General features: G+C 43.8%; 1 protein-coding gene across 2 annotated transcripts in view; it reads left to right on the plus strand.

Moving 5' to 3' along the window:
• The window catches only part of LEMD3 (LEM domain containing 3), a 96,456-nt gene that overhangs the window by 59,590 nt on the left and 14,478 nt on the right, over nucleotides 1-22,388 (plus strand). For both annotated transcript variants that reach the window (XM_070755626.1, XM_070755625.1), the window contains 3 exons: nucleotides 3,446-3,525; nucleotides 3,710-3,858; nucleotides 18,738-18,839. In XM_070755626.1, coding sequence (XP_070611727.1) covers nucleotides 3,446-3,525; nucleotides 3,710-3,858; nucleotides 18,738-18,839 — 331 coding nt within the window. The remainder of the gene's footprint in view (nucleotides 1-3,445; nucleotides 3,526-3,709; nucleotides 3,859-18,737; nucleotides 18,840-22,388) is intronic.

Raw genomic sequence — 22,388 nt, forward strand, 5'->3', positions numbered from 1 at the left:
GGCGGTCATCAGGCAAAAGGGGCAAGTTTTGGGACTGCACGCATTATTCGGTTTTACATTGATTCCTGTGGGGAAATTGCTTTGTCTTACCAACCTGATCACAGAACCAATTACCGGTAAGTTCGTAAGACGAGGTACCACTGTAATTGTTTTTTCTGCAGTTCTGGTTATCCTCTGTCTATGTCTTGTTGGATTGCAGAACTGAACCAGACAGTTATAGAGGTGCAGATGACAGACTTAATAACTCCTCTGTCGAACTGTATCAGCAGCTCCTAGGGCAGATTGTGCTTCCTAAGTTGGCACAGAAAGAAAATTCTTTGTTGTGCTTTTTTTAAAATGCTCTTTTCATTAAAAAAATAATTTTATTGAATAATTTTAAAAACATGTATGTACAAATCACTCCACCTAACATCAACATAAAAACAATCTGAGAAAAACATAAACAGTTAATATTAATATTTTTGTAGCATTACATACCGTTGTATCTTTTATGTTATTGTATCACTAATTTCTTAACTTATTTATCTTCAAATATTTCTTAATTTTATTCTATTACTATTTTCATCTTCTTTAATCGTCTATATAAATATATCTACATGTCCTCTTATATTCTGTATTTCTTACTGTTTTACTTTGTTTTTACATTCTGACCAATTATATCAGTTCTCCTAAATTTTGTAAAATTATCTTTCCTCTTTATCTTGTACGTAATTCCATAGTTAACTTGTTCATTTCTGTACATTCTAATATCTTTGCAAATATTACTGAGCTTGAAGTGACCATTTCTGTTTTCCAGTATTGAGCTTAAGTAATTCTAGCTGCTATTATTATGTGCAAAATAAGATATTGATTGTTTTGTTGTGCTTTTCTGATTGTTTTTGATGTTAGGTATTGAGATATGATAGGATCTAGAAATTTGAAGGTCTCAACTGTTGATACTGTGTTGTCTAGTAGTTTAAGAGGTGGTAGAATGGGAGGGGTTCTCCTAAAGTCTATCACCATTTCTCCGGTTTTGAGTGTGTTCAGTTCCAGATTGTTCTGGTCTTACCACGAGGACAGTTGTTCAACCTCCTATCTGTATGCAGTTTCATCGTTATCTCGAATGAGACCAATCAGTGTTGTATCATCTGCTAACTTCAGTAGTTTAACAGATGGATCTTTTCAGTTAGCATAGCCCATGCGATCTCACAATAACTACAGTTAGGTCCTGTTCACTGTTGTCAGCTTTTATAACTGTAATACTCACACTGATCCCTTTGTGCTTCATTGAACCTATTTTCACTCACTGATCTAGTTCCTCAAATCAGTTAAATGGTGATGAGGATGAAGAGATGGGGGCTATGAACAGACTGTGGCGATTGACAATGAATACAGAAAGCTGAATTGGTCTTTTCAGATTGGTGATTTGCACCTAGGTTAGACTAGATAAGGTTCAATGACATCCAAAGAGAATCAGATTTGCCCTCTTGTGTCCAGACTAATTCCCCATTTTCCACTTGGTTCAGCCAGTCTCTCTCTGACATGGACAGGACTCTGCCAAAATATTTAAGCCCTAATAGGACAGACAGTGAAGGGGAACAAGGAAAGAAAGAAAAAAAGGTCACTTTCAGCATTAAAGTAAACCTGTCTGAACAGCTAATTGCATATTCACTATTCAATTAGAATAGATCATCACCATGTTTAGCTATAGTATGTGTCTAGTTCTTTACTAAATTATCAGATAGAATGGGTACTGGTACATAGTGTTTCTTGGTTCTTATAAGTTTGTTTCCTCCTAAAGCCCATGTCCAAATCATAATCTAGCATTTGTGCACACTGTTGGAATAGAATAGAATTCTTTATTGGCCAAGTGTGATTGGACACACAAGGAATTTGTCTTTGCTTCATATGCTCTCAGTGTACATAAAAGATAATTTGTCAAGAATCATGAGGTACAACATTTAATGATTGTCATAAGGTACAAATAAGCAATCAGGAAGCAATATTAATATAAATCAAGGATACAAGCAACACGTTACAGTCATAAGTGGGAGAAGATAGGTGAGAGGAATGATGAGAAGTTTAATAGTAATAGTAATGCAGCCTTAGTGAATAGTTTGATAGTAGTAAGGGAATTATTTATTTAGCAGAGTGATGGCGTACGGGGAAAAAATTGTTCTTGTGTCTAATTGTCTTGGTGTGCAGTGCTCTAAAGCATCGTTTTGAAGTAGGAGATGAAACAATTTATGTCCAGGATGCAAGGGGTCAGTAAATATTTTCAGGGCCCTCTTTTTGACAGATGTTCAATTGAAGGCAGGTTGAAAGTAATTGGGTTTTTTTTTCTGAAGTTCTGATTATCTTCTGAAGTCTTTGTCTGCCTTGTTGGGTTGCAGAACTGAACCAGACAGTTATAGAGGTGCATATGACAGACTCAATAATTCCTCTGTAGAACTATATCAGCAGCTCCTTGGGCAGTTTGAGATTGATGATGTTTTTGAGAGTACACACCCTTGGGGAGGGAGGGCTGTGCTAAATTGAACAGGTATCTGATGTGATTTTGCCTAGCTTCACTTGCTGCTTCCTGTTTGTTAGAAAGTTTGTGATCCATCTACAATTGTGTTCAGATACAACTAGCTAGTTTAGGTCAGTTAGAAGAATTCTGGTATGATGGTATTGAATGTTGAACCTTGAGTAGATCTTTGGAGATTCAAGATGTTGTGAGAGCCATATTAAAAGCATCATCTGTTGATCTGTTTGTTCGGTATGCAAAATTGCAGAACGTCTAACATGGATGCGTGATGGTTTTCAAGTGGGACAGCACTAGCCTTTTCAAAGTTTTCATAACTACAGATGTTAGAACAACTAGTCTGTAGTCATTCAGTTTCTTGATGGAGGGCTTTTTCGGCACTGTGAAGATCGTGAAGCATTTGAAGCAAGAAGGAACATGGCATATCTCTAGTGATTTGTTGAAGATTTGGGTGAAGATGGGGGCCAGTTGGTCAACACAGACTTTTAAGCAAGAAGGAATTATCTTGTCTGGGTCAGGTACTTTTCCTGGCTTCTGTCTATGAAATAGATCTTGCACTTCCTTTTCTGTCTTCACCAGGGATTATGAACCCAGTGGGATGGGGTCATTTGTTTGGCTGTTGTTGGTGTGTCTGGGAAGGAAGTTGCAAAGATGGGTAACTGTAGTTTCCTTTCAAACCTACAGTAGAACAGTAGAGGAGTTTTGCTCACTCCTATATTTATCATGAAATATCTAGTAGTTAATGATAAAGTTACATTAAATATAATTGAATTTTGTATGTGTACACATATTTATAGTTTTATATAGCATTGTTACATTATACCAGCATTAATTTATTTTGGAAATTTGCAACATATCATTAATGAATATTTAGTGTAGACAATGACTAGACAATTCATGGTCTTTTTTATTTTTACTTTATTTCCTTGTTTCTCTTAGAGTTTAGGTCCAGAATATGAAAATGCATTTAATGAATCCCTGCAATGGTTATTAAATAGTGGAGAAGATGTTGGTATAAAGTAAGTTATTTTATTTCATTTTTTCCCTATAAATAGTTTAATTACAGATTGCCTTTCATATCATAATATAACAAGATTGTTATTAATCAGGAAAAGACATAGAAGGGAGAGGGAGTGTACACCTCTTTAGCTTGTTTATGGTCTGAATCATAAATGTAAGAAAAGATTAAATTATCTTTTATAGGTATGTTGGTAACAGCTCAGATGAAGAGTTTATAACCGATACAACTGATATAAAGTTTCTAGTATCAACTAGGCCACAGATGACCCTTACATGTCGTTTTCGTCGTGCATTTATTACTGCAACCTGCAGATCGTTCATTCTACTGATAGGTGAGTATTCTTTAGTATTCCGAAACTTAAATTTATACTTGTGTGACATAACAGTGATGGTAATTTACAATACAGTTCTTTTCAATAGATTCTGTACCCTCTATGGAAGTAGAGGAAATTAGTAAGCATTGTTATATTGTAGAATGTGATAACTTACAACCAAATGCTAATATAAAAGGAAAGAATTATAAGGAAATAATCCACATAAATATCTTTTTAGTAGTTTGTAAAGTAACACATATAAATATTGCTGCCTGTATTAGTTCAGTGAAAATGTATATTCTCCATCCTGAGGTAGAACCAGCCTTCAGAATGGGTTTATCCTCAAACAATCATCTTGTGGATTAAGTCAGTCTCATTTGAATAATTGCTAGGATCTGCCTTGAGACCTCTAGATTCTGACTTGATCCTTCAGAAGACAATCATGGCAGGACTCCCTCCTGAACCTTTTCTCTAATCTGGCCTTCTTCTTTAAATCAATCTTCAACTCCTTACTACCAAACAGCCCTTTTTAGGGCTCCTGATTCAAGCTTCCTACAACTCCAAAGACACCGCAGAACTAAGATCATAGCTGTTCATTTGTTTGTTTGTTTGTTTAATTTTATTATATTTCTATGCCTGCTTGCGCCCCCCCCCTCCCGTTTCCCCTGCCACTGCCCTCACCTCCTTCCATCTCTGTGTTATGGGTTTTGCCCAAGTTATGGGCATTTGCCCAGCTCATGGCGCTCATTGGCCAAGATAAAGCAGCTCTGGCAGGAAACTTTAAAAGACAGCACTTCTGGGTGCCCTGCTGCAGGGAGACAAAGGATTAGCTCATGGCGAACAATTCGAATTTGCTCTTTGGCATGGTAGCAACCTCCTCCCCCCTCTATTAAAGACTTCAGCTCGTAAGAAGAGGAGTGCTGCTGGAGTCAGCTCGCGGTATTCATCTAGAGGAAAAGACAGGTTTGCTGCATATAAGATTGCCTCCCAGCATAGTCCTTTTCAGGCACTGCATCAACACCAGCCGATCACACTCAAGCCATATCAGTGGCCCAGGCGTGGGGGAGGAGGAAAGGGGCAGTGCATAAGCGCAGCTGCAGGCCAGATTGTGCCGGATTTCTTGGAGACCACACAACAATAGAGGAGGCCATAACACACATGGCATGTAAGGAGGCTGGCATTTTGGAGGCATACTTGGGGGTGGGGTCTACAATGAATCTACGTCACTAGAGGGCATGACTACCGAGGAGTGTAATGCGAACTGAGGCGGAAAGAGAAGCAAGAAGACAATCTTCAGAACAAGACCAAATATCTTCATCAGATCAGTCTGATGGATCAGAAGCCCAAAAGATCGGAAATCTCCAGGAGGTTCAGTCCAATCAGGCTCTTACTCAGCAAGAATAAGTGGGTCCTAGCCAGACCTCAACACACAGCCTTTGAACCAGCCAATCTCTGTGCTCTCAAGGCAGCCTTCAATCTTTCTTTGGGGACAGATCTCCCATACTTATCTCTTCCTCAACGTAAATTAAGAACGCTCTAAGAAGAGATGCCTTGCCAATAGGCACAGTTCTGATGATTTCTCTGAGAAATCAAGCCTTAGCAGGGAAGAGATCCAGAAAGAAGACTATTCCAGATAGAATCTGTCAGAGGATGACGATCTACTCACAAATCAGCCCTTAACTAGCAGATTATTTCCCCCCAATTTATTTAAATCATTTTTATTCAAGGCTCGAGCAGTGGCCGGTATCAAATTATCTATCTCATCTTCATCCACAGCTCAGGATGATCAGGCAAACCCACTTTTTTCGAAAGTTAGACCAGAGATAGATGTTATCCCTATTCTCCAACTATTTGTAGACACAGTGGTGAATTAGCAGGCTGCTCCCTTAGCAGGTCCATGCACCTCCTATCAGGACAAAACATGTTTTGTTTATTTTATTTATTTATTTAATTGGATTTGTACATCGCCCCTCTCTGAGGACTCGGGGTGGCTTACAACATATAATAAAACAATGTATAACATTTTAGATTCAATTAATTAAATATAAAAGCCATAAAAAGCAGTCATTCCCATTCAATCAACTTTCTCTCAGCACATTCATCCGCCAGGGGGCAAGAATCTAATAGCCCCAAGCCTGGCAGCATAAATGAGTCTTAAGACTCTTGTGGAAGGCAAGGAGGGTGAGGGAAGCACGACTCTTTGGGGGGAGTTGATTCCAGAGGGCCGGGCCCCCCACAGAGAAGGCTCTTCCCCTAGGACCCGCCAACCAACATTGTCTAGTTGACAGGACCAGGAGAAGGCCAACTCTGTGATACCTAACCGGTTGCTGGGATTCGTGCGGCAGAAGTCGGTCCCGTAGGTATTCTGGCCCGATGCCACACAAATAGGTCATAACCAACACTTTGAATTGCATCCGGAAACCAATTTGCAGCCAATTTAGTCCGCAGAGTGTTGGAGTGATATGTACATGTCTGGGCAAGCCCATGACTGCTCTCATGGCTGTGTTCTGCACAATTTGCAGTTTCTAAACGCTCTTCAGAGCTTTGAGAGCATTGCAGTAGTCAAACCTTGAGGTGATAAGAGCATGAGTGACTGAGTAGAGACTCCCTGTCCAATAGGGCCACAGCTGGTGAATTATTTTCTGTACCAGCAGTAGATGCACTATTCAGAGGTTTACACTCTTTTAGAACAATTCCAGGCAATGCAGAGGAGGTCCTGAAACCAGAGAACAAACTCATTGAACAGGCATTAATTAAAACTTACCAATCCACAGCATGGGCTATCAAGGCCTCTTTGTTGTAACTTTTAATGGTCATTAAATTAAGTGTTGCAAATCGAGGACTACTTGTACTAATGCTGAAGAAATTTAATATTTTTATGTTTAAAATGTGATATTTAATGTCTGATATAGTTATTGATATATGCAATATTTATAATTTGTGATATTGTGTGTAAAGTACAGTACTTTCTTATGGAGTATGCATGAATTGGAAAACTTGTTTTGAACTTGGGACATAGTTACATACATAGTTCCCTGTAAGGTGCGCAGCGCGCTGGAGTACAGGCAAATCCTAACGACAGCCCAGAGTTTTCCAAGCTGGTGCGGAGCCTGCGCGGTTTCTCCCCACTGACAGCTGATCCGCCCCTCCCAAGCTGTCGGCGGGGGAGAAAGCTCCGGCTTCCTCGGCTCTGCCGTTGGCCGCACCCACCTCCTCCCACGCCCTTCCGCTTCCCTGGAGCCGGAGCGATGGGCCCGGGATCGGCCTACTCCACCCTGAACTCCGCCTCCTCCCCCTCCGCCACTTCCTCGCCTCGCCTCTGTCCCCATTCTGTTCGCCTCCACTTCATCCGCTGGGCCGGCAATGTCTCCGGCCGCTTAGCTTTTCCGGTCCTGCCCAAAGCCAAAAGAAAAGCGCAAAGGCTGGCATTAATCCCTTTGTTTTAAAGTCTCCAGCCGCTTAGCTCCTCCACTGAAAGAAAAGCACAGAGGCTGCCTCCTTGAGCCCCCCGTTGTTCCATGCAGCTTCGCCTTGCCTGTCATCCTGGGCGAAGCGCTGGGTGAGGTAGTCAGGAAGGTCCTCCTGCCCCCCCAGCCGAAAACACAATGGAGGTCTGCCGCCACCAGCTTGAGCCTCCCATTGTTCCACGCCGCTTCGCCCTGCCTGTCATCCTGGCTCAAGCGGGTGGCGGTGGACCTTTGTTGTGTTTTCGGGGGGGAGCGGTGGGAAAGCCCTGTGCTGGCCAGCAAAGCCGGCTTTCCGGGAAAGCAGCACGCTTTTCAAACACGCGGCTTTCTTGCACCTCTTTCCTGGGCGGGGGGGGGGAGTGGTCGCCTCCCCCCCTGCCCAGGAAAGAGTTGCAGGAAAGCAGCGCATTTGAAAAGCGTGCTGCTTTCCCGGACAGCCGTCTTTGCTGGCCGGCACAGGGCTTTCCCGGGCAGCTGGCTTGAGCCTAGTGCTGGTCAGCAAAGCTGGCTGCCCGCCGGAGACGAGAGAAAGAAGGGAAAGACAGGGAGGGAAAGAGAAGTGGAGAGGCAGGAAGGAAGGAGGGAGGGAGGGAAGGGGGAGAGAAAAGTGAACGAGAAGGAGAGAGAAAGGGAGGAAGAGAGGAAGGAAAGAAGAGATAAATATAAAGGGAGGGAGGGGGAGGGAGGGGAAGAGGGGAAGGAAGGAAGACAGAGAAAGATAAAAAAAGTGGAAGGAAGGGAGAAGAAAAGAAAGAGAGAAGATAGGAAGGAAGAGAGAGAGTGAGAGAGAGAGGAGGGAGGGAGGAAGAGTGTGTGAGAGAGGAAGAAAGCAAGAGAGAGAGAGACAGAGAAAGGAAGAGAGAGAGGGAGAGAAATTATAGAATAAAGGGGAGAAAAAAAGAGAAACGAGAAAATTATTGAGGCAGAGAATGGCAGGAAAGAGCGAAACAGAGAAGTGACTCTTGATTTAAAGCATATGGTAAAAGCACTTAAATAATAACAGAGAAAAAAAAACCCAGCCCTCACCTGCTTTTATTAATAGTTATGTTTTTGGATTTGCTGTTGTTTTAGTTTTAATAGTAATAGAGTTTGGTTTTGTTTTATTATTAATTTCTTTTAATAAAAATGAAGGGATTTATTTATTTATGTATTTATACATACATACATACATACATACATACATACATACATACATACATACATACTTCTTTGCCGCCCAGTCCCAAGGGGACTGCCCCTCAGACACTATACTTTTCCGCCCACCCTCAAAAAAAATTAGAGGGAACATTGGTTACATAAGTTATTTACTAAGAATGTTACATCAGAACTTCTTAATTGTAACAACAAACATGAAAACCAGTTTGAATATTTGCTATTCAGTTGAAAATTGAATAAAATAGTTATACGTTCTTAATTTCTTGCTTTTCACTTGACAATCATATCAATAGGTAGAAAGAATAGTCATATTTCTTCCTAGCCATTTGGAAAAATTGGTAAAAGGGATGGTGGCAAAAAAATCAAATACCACATATTGACAGATAAAAATCTGCATTCCTCCCATGAAGAGCCAATTCTCTTACATTCATCAATTAGTGTGAATCAGTATCTCCCACCGTGGACATTCCATCCATCATTATGCTTTGGGTTTTCTTTAATTGTTTTCTGCCACTGTCATTTACTGGGTGACTAGTGTTAATAAGTATTACAGCAGTATAAAAATCAATGCCATCTACTCCCACTGCTAATATTTTTGCCGACATTGGTATATTCATAGGTTATCATAAAATCAAATAAAACTATGCTCTATTTTTTACTAGCAGCCAAACCAATACAATCCCTTTTAGTGTCTTATATCAGAGGTCTTCAAACTTGACAACTTTAAGACTTGTGGACTTCAACTTCCAGAATTGTTTTTGTACACTTAAGAACCTCTCTTCATAAACTGATCCCTGCTTCATTTTCACTGCCCTGCAGTAACATTGTGGGCATTAGCAGAGCGAGCATTGTGCTAAAACAATGCAGTAGCAGCCAGTCTCCCTTGACCTGTTACTTTTTGATTGGGCTTTTCCTTTGATTACATCTCTTAACTGTTCCCCAGGCATATTTATTTAGATGGTAGGATTTTTATATGAATATGACCTGGAAAAAAGGAGAAATTTTCACAGTGAGAACAATCCACCACCTTCAGAAGTTATGGGAGCTTCATCACTGGAAGCTTTTTTCCCACCTTCAAAGATCACATGACATTTATTGCACACCAAACCATAATTACTACAGAAAGTAGAATTAAAACTAATTTGGTGCTCTCAGGTGGCCAGCTGAGATGGAAGGCAGCATGGTTTGTGATTTCAGAGGAACCCAATAGAATGGGAGAGATCTCCTGAGACTGGAAGATGGGCTCTCTGAAGGCCACACCTATTGCTAAAGCAGGAGATACACCTGTAGCAGCATCTCAAGGCAAGGCTAAATTACTCAAATCCTCCCAATCTCCTTCAATTTACTGTTTCCACTTTGACTCCAGCCTTGTGCCAAGAGGATCTTCCATGCTCAGAGTCTTCACTGGAGGCATAAGTTCCATACCAAGGTCAGATGGCTTCACCATTTCCATTTTCTTCTTTTTGGCTTTCATGATGTTGGGCAGAGTCACATAGCGAGGCTCATTCAGTCGTAAATCAGCAGTCACCACCAATGTTCCCTCTAATTTTTTTTTGGTGTGGGCGGAAAAGTATAGTGTCTGAGTGGCACATTACGTGAGTCCTTCGGGACTGGATGGCATAGAAGTCAAATAAAATGAATGAATGAATGAATAGCCATGCCTGAGCGCCTGATTTTTTTTCACAGATGTCACCCAAGACAACTTGTGTAATTATTTGGGGCTCGATGCTGGGTCAGAATAAGGTCCCTTCTCACTATGTTATTCTGGTTACCTAATTATTGACATCACTAGCATACAAAGATTCCAACTGAAATTAGCATGATCAATAATTTAAAGAACAGAAGACTACAAATAGGTAAACTTAAATCAGTCCATGTGCAAGGGAAGAAACCATGTTAAGCTTGTTTATATCTTATTTGTTAACCAAACTAATTTAATAGATTTAAAAGATATATTTGCTCCCAACTAGTATATTATGTTCACAGAAGGCTTCATTTTAACAGAAGGTTACAATTGTTTGCATGTTTCTTTGGCTATAAATGCCAACTAGCAGTGGAATACAGCGATCCCTCGATTTTCGCGATCTCGATCTTCGCGAAACGCTATATCGCGATTTTTAAAAAAAAATTAATTAAAAAATACTCCACGGTTTTTTTGCTATACCGCGGTTTTTCCCACCCGATGACGTCACTCTCTTCCTTTCTCATCTTTCTTTCTCTCTCTCTTTCTCTATCTTGCATCTTCCTCTCTCACACTCTTCCTCCCTCATCTCTTTCTTTCCTTCTCTCTCTTTCTCTATCTCTCCCCCTCTTGCTCTCAAGCGGCGGGCGGCGGGTGGGCGAGCGGTGGGCGGGCAGCAGTGAGGAGCCGAAGATCGGGGCTTCCCCTTTGCGTGGGCAGCGGGGAAGACCCAGGGAAGGTTTCTTCGGCCGCCCAGCAGCTGATCTGCTCGGCAGCGCGGCAGCAGCGAGGAGCCGAAGATCGGGGTTTCCCCTTTGCGTGGGCGGCGGGGAAACCCCGATCTTCGGCTCCTCGCTGCTGCCGCGCTGCCGAGCAGATCAGCTGCTGGGCGGCCGAAGAAACCTTCCCTGGGTCTTCCCTGCCGCCCACGCAAACTCCACCATCTGCGCATGTGCGGCCATGGAAAAAGGGTGCGCATGCGCAGATGGTGTTTTTACTTCCGCACCACTATATCGCGAAAAATCGAGTATCGCGAGGGGTCTTGGAACGTAACCCTCGCGATACTCGAGGGATCACTGTATACTAAATATCTTGCTAAATATTGGTCTAGTCACTGAAGTATCATACCTTTGCTGATTCCTCCAGTTCAAAGTTTGGAAATGTAAATTAGCATATTACTTAATGTTCAATTTTATAAGAGCTCTATTTTAAGAGAACTGTCTGAGACAGCTTATCTACAATTTTGTTCAGGAAACTATCTTTACTGCCCAAAAGCAATATCAGTAAATCTGATTTAGCACAACATTTATTACAAAAGCAAGTATCTCAATACAGTAATACCTAATGATAGGAACTTAATTGGTGCAAGGAGGAGGTTCGTAAGACGAAAGGTTCGTAAGACGAAACATTGTTTCCCATAGGAAACAATGTAAAGTCAATTAATCCGTGCAACCAAAAAACCCCCCGCAAAAAAAACGGCTTTCGGCGACTGCTGGGAAGCCGCGCGGCTGTTTTAAAAGGTGACAGCCGGCCTGCGGGGCTTCCCAGCACCCCCCCGAACCCGGGTTTGGGGTTCGGGGGGGTGCTGGGTAGCCCCCCAGGCCAGCTGCGACCTTTTAAAACAGCCGCGCCGCTTCCCATCTGTCTCCTGAAGCCGAACGTGGAAGTTCGGCTTTGCCGTTCGGCTTCAGGAGACAGATGGGAAGCGGCGCGGTTCTTTTAAAAGGTCGCAGTCGGCCTGGGGGGCTTCCCAGCACCCCCCCGAACCCCAAACCCAGGTTCGGGGGGGTGCTGGGAAGCCCCCCAGGCCGGCTGTGACCTTTTAAAACTGCCGCGCCGCTTCCCAGCTGTCTCCTGAAGCCGAACGCCAAAGCCGAACTTCCGCATTCGGCTTCGGGAGACAGCTGGGAAGCGGCGTGGCTGTTTTAAAAGGTGACAGCCGGGCTGGGGGGGCTTCCCAGCAACCTCCCGAACCCAACCCAACCCGGGGTTCAGAAAAATTTTGCCTCTTCTTACGAACTTTGTTCGAGTTACGAACCGGCGTTCGGGAGGCTTCTGGGAAGCCCCGCTGCCCGGCTGTCACCTTTTAAAACAGCCGCGCGGCTTCCCAGCAGTCTCCGAACGCCGGTTCGTAACTCGAAAAAAGTTCGTAAGAAGAGGCAAAATTTTTCTGAACCCCGGGTTCGTATCATGAGTTGTTCGTAAGACGAGGGGTTCGTATCTTGAGGTACCACTGTATATCTTTTTGTGACAGTTTCCATCATTTTCCAATTATAGTTGATGGAGGGGGGGAGTTTCCTACTGTTTTGAGCCTGGAAGATAAATCTGGCATCTCACTATGATGCTATGCAGTATTCCAAGTGTAAGGCCACACTTAGAATACGGCATTCGGTTTTGGTCGCCATCGTGCAAAAAGGATGTTGAGAGACTCTAGAAAAAGTGCAGAGAAGAGCAACAAAGAGGATCAGGGAACTGGAGGCTAAAACATATGAAGAATGGCTGCAGGAACTGAGTATGTCTAGTTTAATGAAAAGTAGGACTGGGGTGACATGATAGCAATGTTCCAATATCTCAGAGGCTTCCACAAAGAAGGGGGAGTCAAGTTATTCTCCAAAGCACCTGAGGGTAGGACAAGAAGCAATGGGTGGAAACTAATCAAGGAGAGAAGCAACTTAGCACTAAGGAGAAAATTCCCGACAGTTAGAACAATGAATGAATCCGTGGAACAGCCTGCCACCAGAAGTAGTGAATGCTCCAACACTGGAAGTTTTTAAGAAGATGTTGGCTACCCGTTTGTCTGAAGTAGTGTAGGATGTCCTGCCTAAGCAGGGAGTTGGACTAGAAGACCTCCAAGGTCCCTTCCAACTCTGTTGTTATTATACAAGGCAGTTAGAAAATGTTTCACATTTTAAAATATCTGTACAAGCCACAAGAAACATCGTTTTAGAGGAACATCTTCCCACCTTGTAGACAGTACTTTCAGAAACCGAGAATAACCATAAACAACTTCTACACCTAGTATCACCGTGCTCCAGTTCAGGAAATTGACTCGAACTATACTGTATAGTTGTTGTTGTTGTTATTATTATTAATAATAATAATAATAATAATAATAATAAATAATTTGATAAAATGATTTCGGAGAACTGTAAGAACAGGAAAACAAACCTATACATGACCTGGATTGAATACAAGAAAGCCTTTGATTCATTGCCATACAGCTGGATCATAAAATGCCTGGAAGTCATTGGAGTCAATGAAAAGATCAGGAAATTCATAGAAAAGGTGATGAAATATTGGAAGACTGAGCTTTTTGTTGGGAATGAAAGCTATGAACTGATCAACATCTGAAGGGGCATCTTCCAGGCAATGTTCCCTCTAATTTTTTTTCAGTGTGGGCGGAAAAGTGTAGTGTCTGAGCGGCAGTTCCCTTGGGACTGGGCAGCATAGAAGTATAAATAAACAAACAAACAAACAAATAAATAAATAAGGGGAAAAAATCCCTTCTTTATTAAAATAAATTAACAATTAAAAAAAAAAACAAAATCCATTACTATTAAAACTAAAACAACCAGCAAAACTAAAAACATAACTATTAACAAAAACAGGTGAGGGCTGGGATTTGTTTTCTCTGTTATTATTTAAGCGCTTTTACCATATGCTTTAAATCAAGAGTCACTTCTCTGTTTCTCTCTCTTTCCTGTCATTCTCTGCCTCAATCATTTTCTCATTTCTCTTTTTCTCCCCTTTTTTCTATAATTTCTCTCTCTCTTCCTTCCACCCTTCTCTCTCTCGCTTTCTCTGTCTCTCTCTCTTGTTTTCTTCCTCTCTCTCTCACTCTCTTCCTCTCTCAACTCTCTTTTGCTTTCTTTCTCTCTCTCTCTTGCTTTCTTTCTCCCCATCTTGCTCTCTCCTTTTCTCACTTTCTCTCTCGTTTTCTTTCTCTCTCTCCTCCTCCTTTCTCTCTCGTTTTCTTTCTCTCTCTCTCTCACTCACTCTTTCTTTCTCTTGTTTTCTCTCTCTTGCTGTCTCTCTTTCTCTCCCCCCCTCTCTCTCTTTCTCACTTTCTCTCTATCTTGCTCTGTCTGTTGCTCTCACTCTCTCTCGTTCTCTCTCCATTCTTCTCACAGCAGAGGCCAGTGAAGGTTTTTCTTATTTTGAATTTTTCGGGCGGGCTGGCAGGGGGATGGGGAGTGCACACACCCATGTGCCCAACATTGAAAATCACTTTTGCCTGCCTCCTCTGCTGTGAGAAGAACGCCTGCCCCGCCTCTCCTGCAGCCCCCTCGCTGACAGCCCGGGACGAAAGCGCTCTTAGAGAAGGGACTGCAAGAGGGGCGGGGCGGGTGTTCCCAAAGCGCTCGGAGCGGCTAGTGGCCGGATGAGGAGGACGAGCAGCTGCCACCGTCGCTGTGGGAGGAGCCGCGCCCCGAGGCGAGAAGCGGAGGAGAAAGAGAGGCGAATCGGGCGGGCGGGGACAGTGGCAAGAAGCAAGGAGCGTGAGGGGGCTGGGGGGGGGGGCAGGGGCAGCTGCGGCTCCTTGCACGCCCTTGGAAAAGGGTGTGCGGGGGGGGTGTTTTGGGGTGCACGCGCATGCGCGCACAGCTTAGAGTGAACATTGCTATTCGTCATCGCTATAATCCCGCTGTCACTCATCCTACAGAAAACAAACCTAGGCTACCAAACTGCTAGGAATTCACAAAAAATTTCATACCTGCTGTATATGGATGACCTGAAGTCGTACGGAAAATCAGGAACTAAAATATAGTCACTAACCAACACTGTGCGAATCTTCAGCAATGACATCAGCATGGAGTTTGGCCTGGATAAATGTGCTACAGTGGCACTGAAAAAAGGGGAAAATCACTGAAAGTGAGGGCATTGAAATGCCAAATGGTCAAACCATCAAGTGCCACCAGCCAGAAGCCTACAGATACTTGGGCATCTTGCAACTGGATAATATCAAGCATGGTCATGTGAAAACTGTGATCAGCAAAGAGTACATCCAGAGGACCAGAAAAATTTTGAAGAGCAAACTAAATAGTGGCAACACTATCAAGGCTATAAATACTTGGGCCATACCTGTCATTAGATACACAGCTGGCATAGTGAACTGGACTCAAGCAGAGCTGGACAACTTGGACAGGAAAACCAGAAAATTAATGACGATCCATCATGCACTACACCCCCGCAGTGACGTTGACAGGCTGTATTTACCAAGGAAAATAGACGGCAGAGGACTTTTGCAAGTGAAACAAACAGTGGAAGAAGAGAAGCATGCATTAGCTGACTATGTGAAGGAGAGCAAAGAGTCAGCGTTGATGGAGGTCAACAATAGGAAGTTTCTCAAGGTGAAGCAAACTAAGGACCAGTACAGAAAAACTGTAACTCAATGTCGTATGGACAGTTGGTGGAAGAAAGGATTGCATGGCCAGTTCTTGGAGAAGATTGAAGACCTGGTCATGGCTTACAAGTGGAACACTCAAAAAGGAGACAGAAGGACTAATACTGGCGGCACAAGAACAGGTCATTAGAACAAATGCTGTCAAAGCCAGAATTGAAAAATCAACAGACGATCCAAAGTGCAGACTCTGTAAAGAAACAGATGAAACAATCGATCACATACTCAGCTGCTGCAAAAAGATCGCACAGACTGACTACAATCATAGACATGATGCTATGGCACAGATGATCCACTGGAACTTGTGCCGGAACTACCATTTACCAATGGCAAAGAACTGGTGGGATCATAAGCCCGAAAAAGTGGTCAAAAATGAGCAAGCAAAACTATTGTGGGACTTCCGACTTCAGACTGACCGAATTCTGAAGCATAACACACCAGACATCCTGATTGTGGAGAAAAAGAAAGTATGGATCATCGACATCGCAATCCCGGGGGACAGCAGAATTGAGGAGAAGCAGCTAGAGAAATTAGTGAAATACGAAGATCTAAAAATCGAGCTGCAACGACTCTGGCATAAGCCAATGAAAGTGGTCCCAGTGGTACTTGGCACGTTGGGCCAGTGCCAAAGGATCTCAGCGGACATTTGAAAACCATTGGAATTGACAAAATCTCCCTCTGTCAATTGCAAAAGGCCACTTTACTGGGATCGGCAAACATAATTTGCCGCTACATCACACAGTCCTAGGTGCTTGGGAAGCGCCCGACTGGTGATGAAATACAAAATCCAGCATAGTGATCTCGTTTGCTATGTTGTACTGACATAATAATAATAATAATAATAATAACAATAATAACAATAACAACTATTATTATTATTATTATTATTATTATTATTATTATTATTTGCCCTCAACAGTCAGGATTCAGGCATGGCTACAGCCCGGAAACTGCTTTGGTTGCGTTGATGGATGATCTCTGGCGGGCCCGGGACAGGGGTTTATCCTCTGTCCTGGTGCTTCTTGACCTCTCAGCGGCTTTCGATACCATCGACCATGGTATCCTTCTGCATCGGCTGGAGGGGTTGGGAGTGAGAGGCACTGTTCTCCAGTGGTTCTCCTCCTACCCCTCCGGTTGGTCGCAGTCGTGTTAGTGGGGGGTCAGAGGTCGACTTCTAGGTTACTCCCTTGTGGGGTGCCTCAGGTGTCAGTCCTCTTCCCCTTGCTATTCAATATCTACATGAAACCGCTGGGTGAGATCATCCAGGGGCATGGGGTGAGGTATCATCAGTATGCTGATGATACCCAGCTGTACATCTCCACCCTATGTCCAGTCAACGAAGCAGTGGAAGTGATGTGCCGGTGCCTGGAGGCTGTTGGGGTCTGGATGGGTGTCAACAGACTCAAACTCAACCCGGATAAGACGGAGTGGCTGTGGGTTCTGCCTCCCAGGGACAATTCCATCTATCCGTCCATAACCCTGGGGGGGATTATTGACCCCCTCAGAGAGGGTCCGCAACTTGGGCGCCCTCCTTGATCCACAGCTCACATTAGAGAACCATCTTTCAGCTGTGGCGAGGGGGACGTTTGCCCAGGTTGGCCTGGTGCACCAGTTGTGGCCCTATCTGGACTGGGACTCACTGCTCACAGTCACTCATGCCCTCATCACCTCGAGGTTCGACTACTGTAATGCTCTCTACATGGGGCTACCTTTGAAAAGTGTTCGGAAACTTCAGATCATGCTGAATGCAGCTGCGATAGCAATCATGGGCTTCCCCAGGTATGCCCATGTTACACCAACACTTCGCAGTCTTCATTGGTTGCCGATCAGTTTCCGGTCACAATTCAAAATGTTGGTTATGACCTATAAAGCCCTTCATGGCATCGGACCAGAATATCTCTGGGACCGCCTTCTACCACACGAATCCCAGCGACCGGTTAGGTCCCACAGAGTTGGCCTTCTCCAGGTCCCGTCGACTAAACAATGTTGTTTGGCGGGACCCAGGGGAAGAGCCTTTTCTGTGACGGTCCCAACCATCTAGAACCAGCTCCCCTTGGTAATTAGAACTGCCCCCACCCTCCTTGCCTTTCGTAAACGTATTAAAACCCACCTCTGCTGTCATGCATGGGGGAACTGAGACATCTCCCCCGGGCCTATACAGTTTATACGTGGTATGTTTGTGTGTATGTTTGCTTTTAATAATGGGTTTTTTAGTGTTTTTTAAATTATTAGATTTGTTTTTACATTGTCTTTATTATTGCTGTGAGCCGCCCCGAGTCTAAAGAGAGGGGCAGCATACAAATCTAATAAATATATAAATAAATGTATTAGATTTGTATGCCGTCCCTCTCCGAAGACTCCGAAGTTCCACCACAGATCGGTTTGACATGCCTTGATTGTTAATGAATTATCTACTTTCAGTCTCTCTAGGACTTTCAGCTGACTTGCACCTTAAGGAAGTTGTTTTGATTTTTTTGTTTTGTTTTTGTTTGTTTTTTTGCAAAAGCAAAAGTAACATCATTTAGCAGCAATTAAAAGCAGCAATCTTCAGAGACTTTTAAAAAATACAATATCCCATTAGAAAAGGACATACTTTTAAACATTTGTACAGAAATAAGTTGCTGAATTTTTTAAAAAATATGACATCTGTAAAATTGGACTGGATTGGATTCTGTATTGGCCAAGTGTGATTGGACACACAAGGAATTTGTCTTGGTGCATATGCTCTCAGTGTACATAAAAGAAAATATAGATTTGTCAAGAATCATGAGTACAACACTTAATGATTGTCATAGGGGTCAAATAAGCAATGAAGAAACAATCAATAATAATAAAAATCTTAGGATACAAGCAACAAATTACAGTCATACAGTGCTAAGTGGGAGGAAATGGGTGATAGGAATGAGAAAAAACTAGTAGAGATAGAAGTCCAGACTTAGTAAAAAGTTTGACAGTGCTGAGGGAATTATTTGTTTTGTAGAGTGATTTACACTAAATTTATGTACAGTAAAATTTATTTACAGTACAACAAAATTAGAAGGGAATTGTCATTCTAAGTAGGTGTTTTGACAATGGAATGCCAGAAATACTTGTTTCAAGCTAAAATGTCATTGAATCCACATACTTTCTAAGCAAAAATATGGCAATTGGAACATTTGAACAGTTGCAATATTTCTATTTTTATTTGGCACAGGTATTGGAATGATTTGGGGAGTCATAAAATATATGAAATATAGATGGTACGAAGAAGAGGAGGAGACTAGGCAGATGTATGACATGATTGTAAAAATTATAGGTAAGTTTAAATTAAGTTCTTAATTAATAGTGTGCTTCTTATTGGTACCATGTCATATAAATAATTCAGAGACTTTTAAGACGTTGGACTGTGATACTTTGTTCCTCCTTGTTAATACAGAGGATAATATGCATTTTGGTAAGCTTTGATTGTCAGCAGTGTAGAAACATAGAAGATTGATGGCAGATGAAGATCTCATGGTCCATCTAGTCTGCCCTTTTACTATTTCCTGTATTTTATCTTGGGATGGATATATGTTTGTTTGTTTGTTTGTTTGTTTATTTGTTTGTTTATTAGATTTGTATGCCGCCCCTCTCCAAGGACTCAGAGTGGCTCACAACAAAAAGAATACAAATCCAATACTAAAATAATTTAAAACCATTAATATAAAAACAATTATCCCAGGCATGTTTAAATTCAATTACTGTGGATTTACCAACCACATCTGCTGGAAGTTTGTTCCAAGGATCTACTACTCTTTCAGTGAAATAATATTTTCTCACGTTGCTTTTGATCTTTCCCCCAACTAACTTCAGATTGTGTCCCCTTGTTCTAGTGTTCACTTTCCTATTAAAAACACTTCCCTCCTGAACCTTATTTAACCCTTTAACATATTTAAATGTTTCGATCATGTCCCCCCTTTTCCTTCTATCCTCCAGACTATACAGATTGAGTTCATTAAGTCTTTCCTGATACGTTTTATGCTTAAGACCTTCCACCATTCTTGTAGCCCGTCTTTGGACCCGTTCAATTTTGTCAGTATCTTTTTGTAGGTGAGGTCTCCAGAACTGAACACAGTATTCCAAATGTGGTCTCACCAGCGGTCTATATAAGGGGATCACAATCTCCCTCTTCCTGCTTGTTATACCTCTAGCTATGCAGCCAAGCATCCTACTTGCTTTTCCTACAGCCCGACCATACTGCTCACCCATTTTGAGGCTGTCAGAAATCACTACCCCTAAATCCTTCTCTTCTGAAGTTTTTGCTAACACAGAACTGCCAATGCAATACTCAGATTGAGGATTCCTTTTCCCCAAGTGCATTATTTTACATTTGGAAACATTAAGCTGCAGTTTCCATTGCTTTGACCATTTATCTAGTAAAGCTAAATCATTTACCATATTACAGACCCCTCCTGAATATCAACCCTATTGCACACTTTAGAGTCATCGGCAAATAGGCAAACCTTCCCTACCAAACCTTCCCCTACATCACTCACAAACATATTAAAAAGAATAGGACCCAGAACAGACCCTTGTGGCACACCGCTTGTAACCTGTCTCTGCTCAGAATACTCGCCATTAACAATAACTCTCTGATGTCTATGCTTCAGCCAGCTTGAAATCCATTGAACTATCCAGGGATTAAGTCCAATCTTCACTAATTTATCTATCAGCTCTTTATGTGGAACCGTATCAAAGGCTTTGCTGAAGTCCAGATAGGCAATATCCACGGCACCACCTTGATCCAACTTATTCTATGACCACTTATCTAGTAAAGCTAAATCCTTTGCCATATTATATCAACCCTATTGCACACTTTAAAATCATCGGCAAACAGGCAAACCTTCCATACCAAACCTTCCCCTATGTCACTCACAAAGATATTAAAAAGAATAGAACCCAGAACAGACCCTCGTGACACACCGCTTGTAACCTCTGCTCAGAATACTTGCCATTAACAATTACCCTCTGATATCTACCCTTCAGCCAGATGCAAATCCACTGAACTATCCAGGGAATTTTCACTAACTTATCTATCAGCTATTTATGTGGAACCATATCAAAGGCTTTACTGAAGTCCAGATAGGCAATAAGCGCGGCACCACCTTCATCCAACACCTTTGTGACATAATCAAAGAAATCAATGAGATTAGTCTGACATGATTTGCCCTCAGTAAAGCCATGTTGGTTTGGGTCCAGTAAGTTATTGGTTTTAAGGTGCTGATTTATCCTCTTTTTGAGTAAAGTCTCCACAATTTTAACTATAACTGATGTCAAGCTAACTGGCCTGTAATTATTAGCTTCTTCTCTACTGCCCTTCTTGTGGATAGGCACAACACTGGCCATTCTCCAATCATCAGGAACATTTCCTGTTAAAAGGGATTGGTTAAGCAAATCAGTCAAGGGGGTAGCAATCACATGTCTGAGTTCTTTAAGAACTCTGAGGTGGATGCCATTTGGACCCATTGCCTTATTTGTCTTTAATTGTTCAAGTTCTTCTAAGACATCAGCCTCTGGGATCACTGGAGCTGAATCTGTACAGCTGGAAGCAATGCTATATCCACCCATGGTATTATATTGTAAGCTGCTTTCTAAGAAAACTGAACAGAAGTAGCTATTCAAATGGTCAGTGACTTCCTTATTCCCATCAATGTATGTACCGTGTTTCCCCGATAGTAAGGCAGTGTCTTACTATCTTTTTACCCCCAAAAGCCCCACTGTGTCTTACTTTGGGGGTATGTCTTACATTGTCCCGGGCACCGGGGCCGGCTCGTCTTCGGGCGCGGGGAGCTGCCGGAAAGGAGGCGGGCGCCGACCTCGACGTTCGGCATCCCCTCGCCACTCCCGGCAATGTTTCTCGGCAGGGGAGGCCAACTCCGCGGCGACACGGACGCTCGGCTGGCTGGCTAAAGGCAGGTCAAGGGGTGGATGGGCAGTCAAAAAGGGTGAGCGGCCGCCGCTGTGCCCTCCTTCGCCCGCCTCCTTTCCGGCAGTTCCCTGCGCGCCCCTCGCCTTCGCTCGCCGCGGCGCCACCGCCTCTTCCCCTGCCGAGGCTCAGCTGCAAGCGGCTCCGAGGCGAGCGGAAAGGAGGCGGGCGAAGGAGGGCGCAGCTCCGGCCGCTCGCCTCGGAGCCGAGCGGCCTCGCTGGCCGCTTGCAGCTGAGCCTCGGCAGGGGAAGAGGCGGTGGCGCCGCGGCGAGCGAAGGCGAGGGGCGCGCAGGGAGCTGCCGGAAAGGAGGCTGGTGAAGGAGGGCGCAGCTCCGGCCGCTCGCCTCGGAGCCGCTCGGCCTCGCTGGCCGCTTGCAGCTGAGCCTTGGCAGGGGAAGCGGCCAGCGAGGCCGATCGGCTCCGAGGCGAGCGGCCGGAGCTGCGCCCTCCTTCACCAGCCTCCTTTCCGGCAGCTCCCTGCGCGCCCCTTGCCTTCGCTCGCCGCGGCGCCACCGCCTCTTCCCCTGCCGAGGCTCAGCTGCAAGCGGCCAGCGAGGCCGCTCGGCTCCGAGGCGAGCGGAAAGGAGGCGGGCGAAGGAGGGCGCAGCTCCGGCCGCTCGCCTCGGAGCCGATCGGCCTCGCTGGCCGCTTGCAGCTGAGCCTCGGCAGGGGAAGAGGCGGTGGCGCCGTGGTGAGCGAAGGCGAGGGGCGCGCGGGGAGCTTGGAAGCAATGTCATCGCCCCCCCCCCGCAATACCGTTTATACCGTGTTTCCCCGAAAGTAAGACATATGTCTTACTTTCGGGGTATGGCTTATATAAGCCGACCCCCCTGAAACCCCCCATATGTCTTACAATCGGGGGGGTCTTACTATCGGGGAAACACGGTATTATCTCCAGT

This window comes from Erythrolamprus reginae, chromosome 6, assembly GCF_031021105.1.
Source record: "Erythrolamprus reginae isolate rEryReg1 chromosome 6, rEryReg1.hap1, whole genome shotgun sequence".
In the NCBI taxonomy this organism is placed as follows: domain Eukaryota; kingdom Metazoa; phylum Chordata; class Lepidosauria; order Squamata; family Dipsadidae; genus Erythrolamprus; species Erythrolamprus reginae.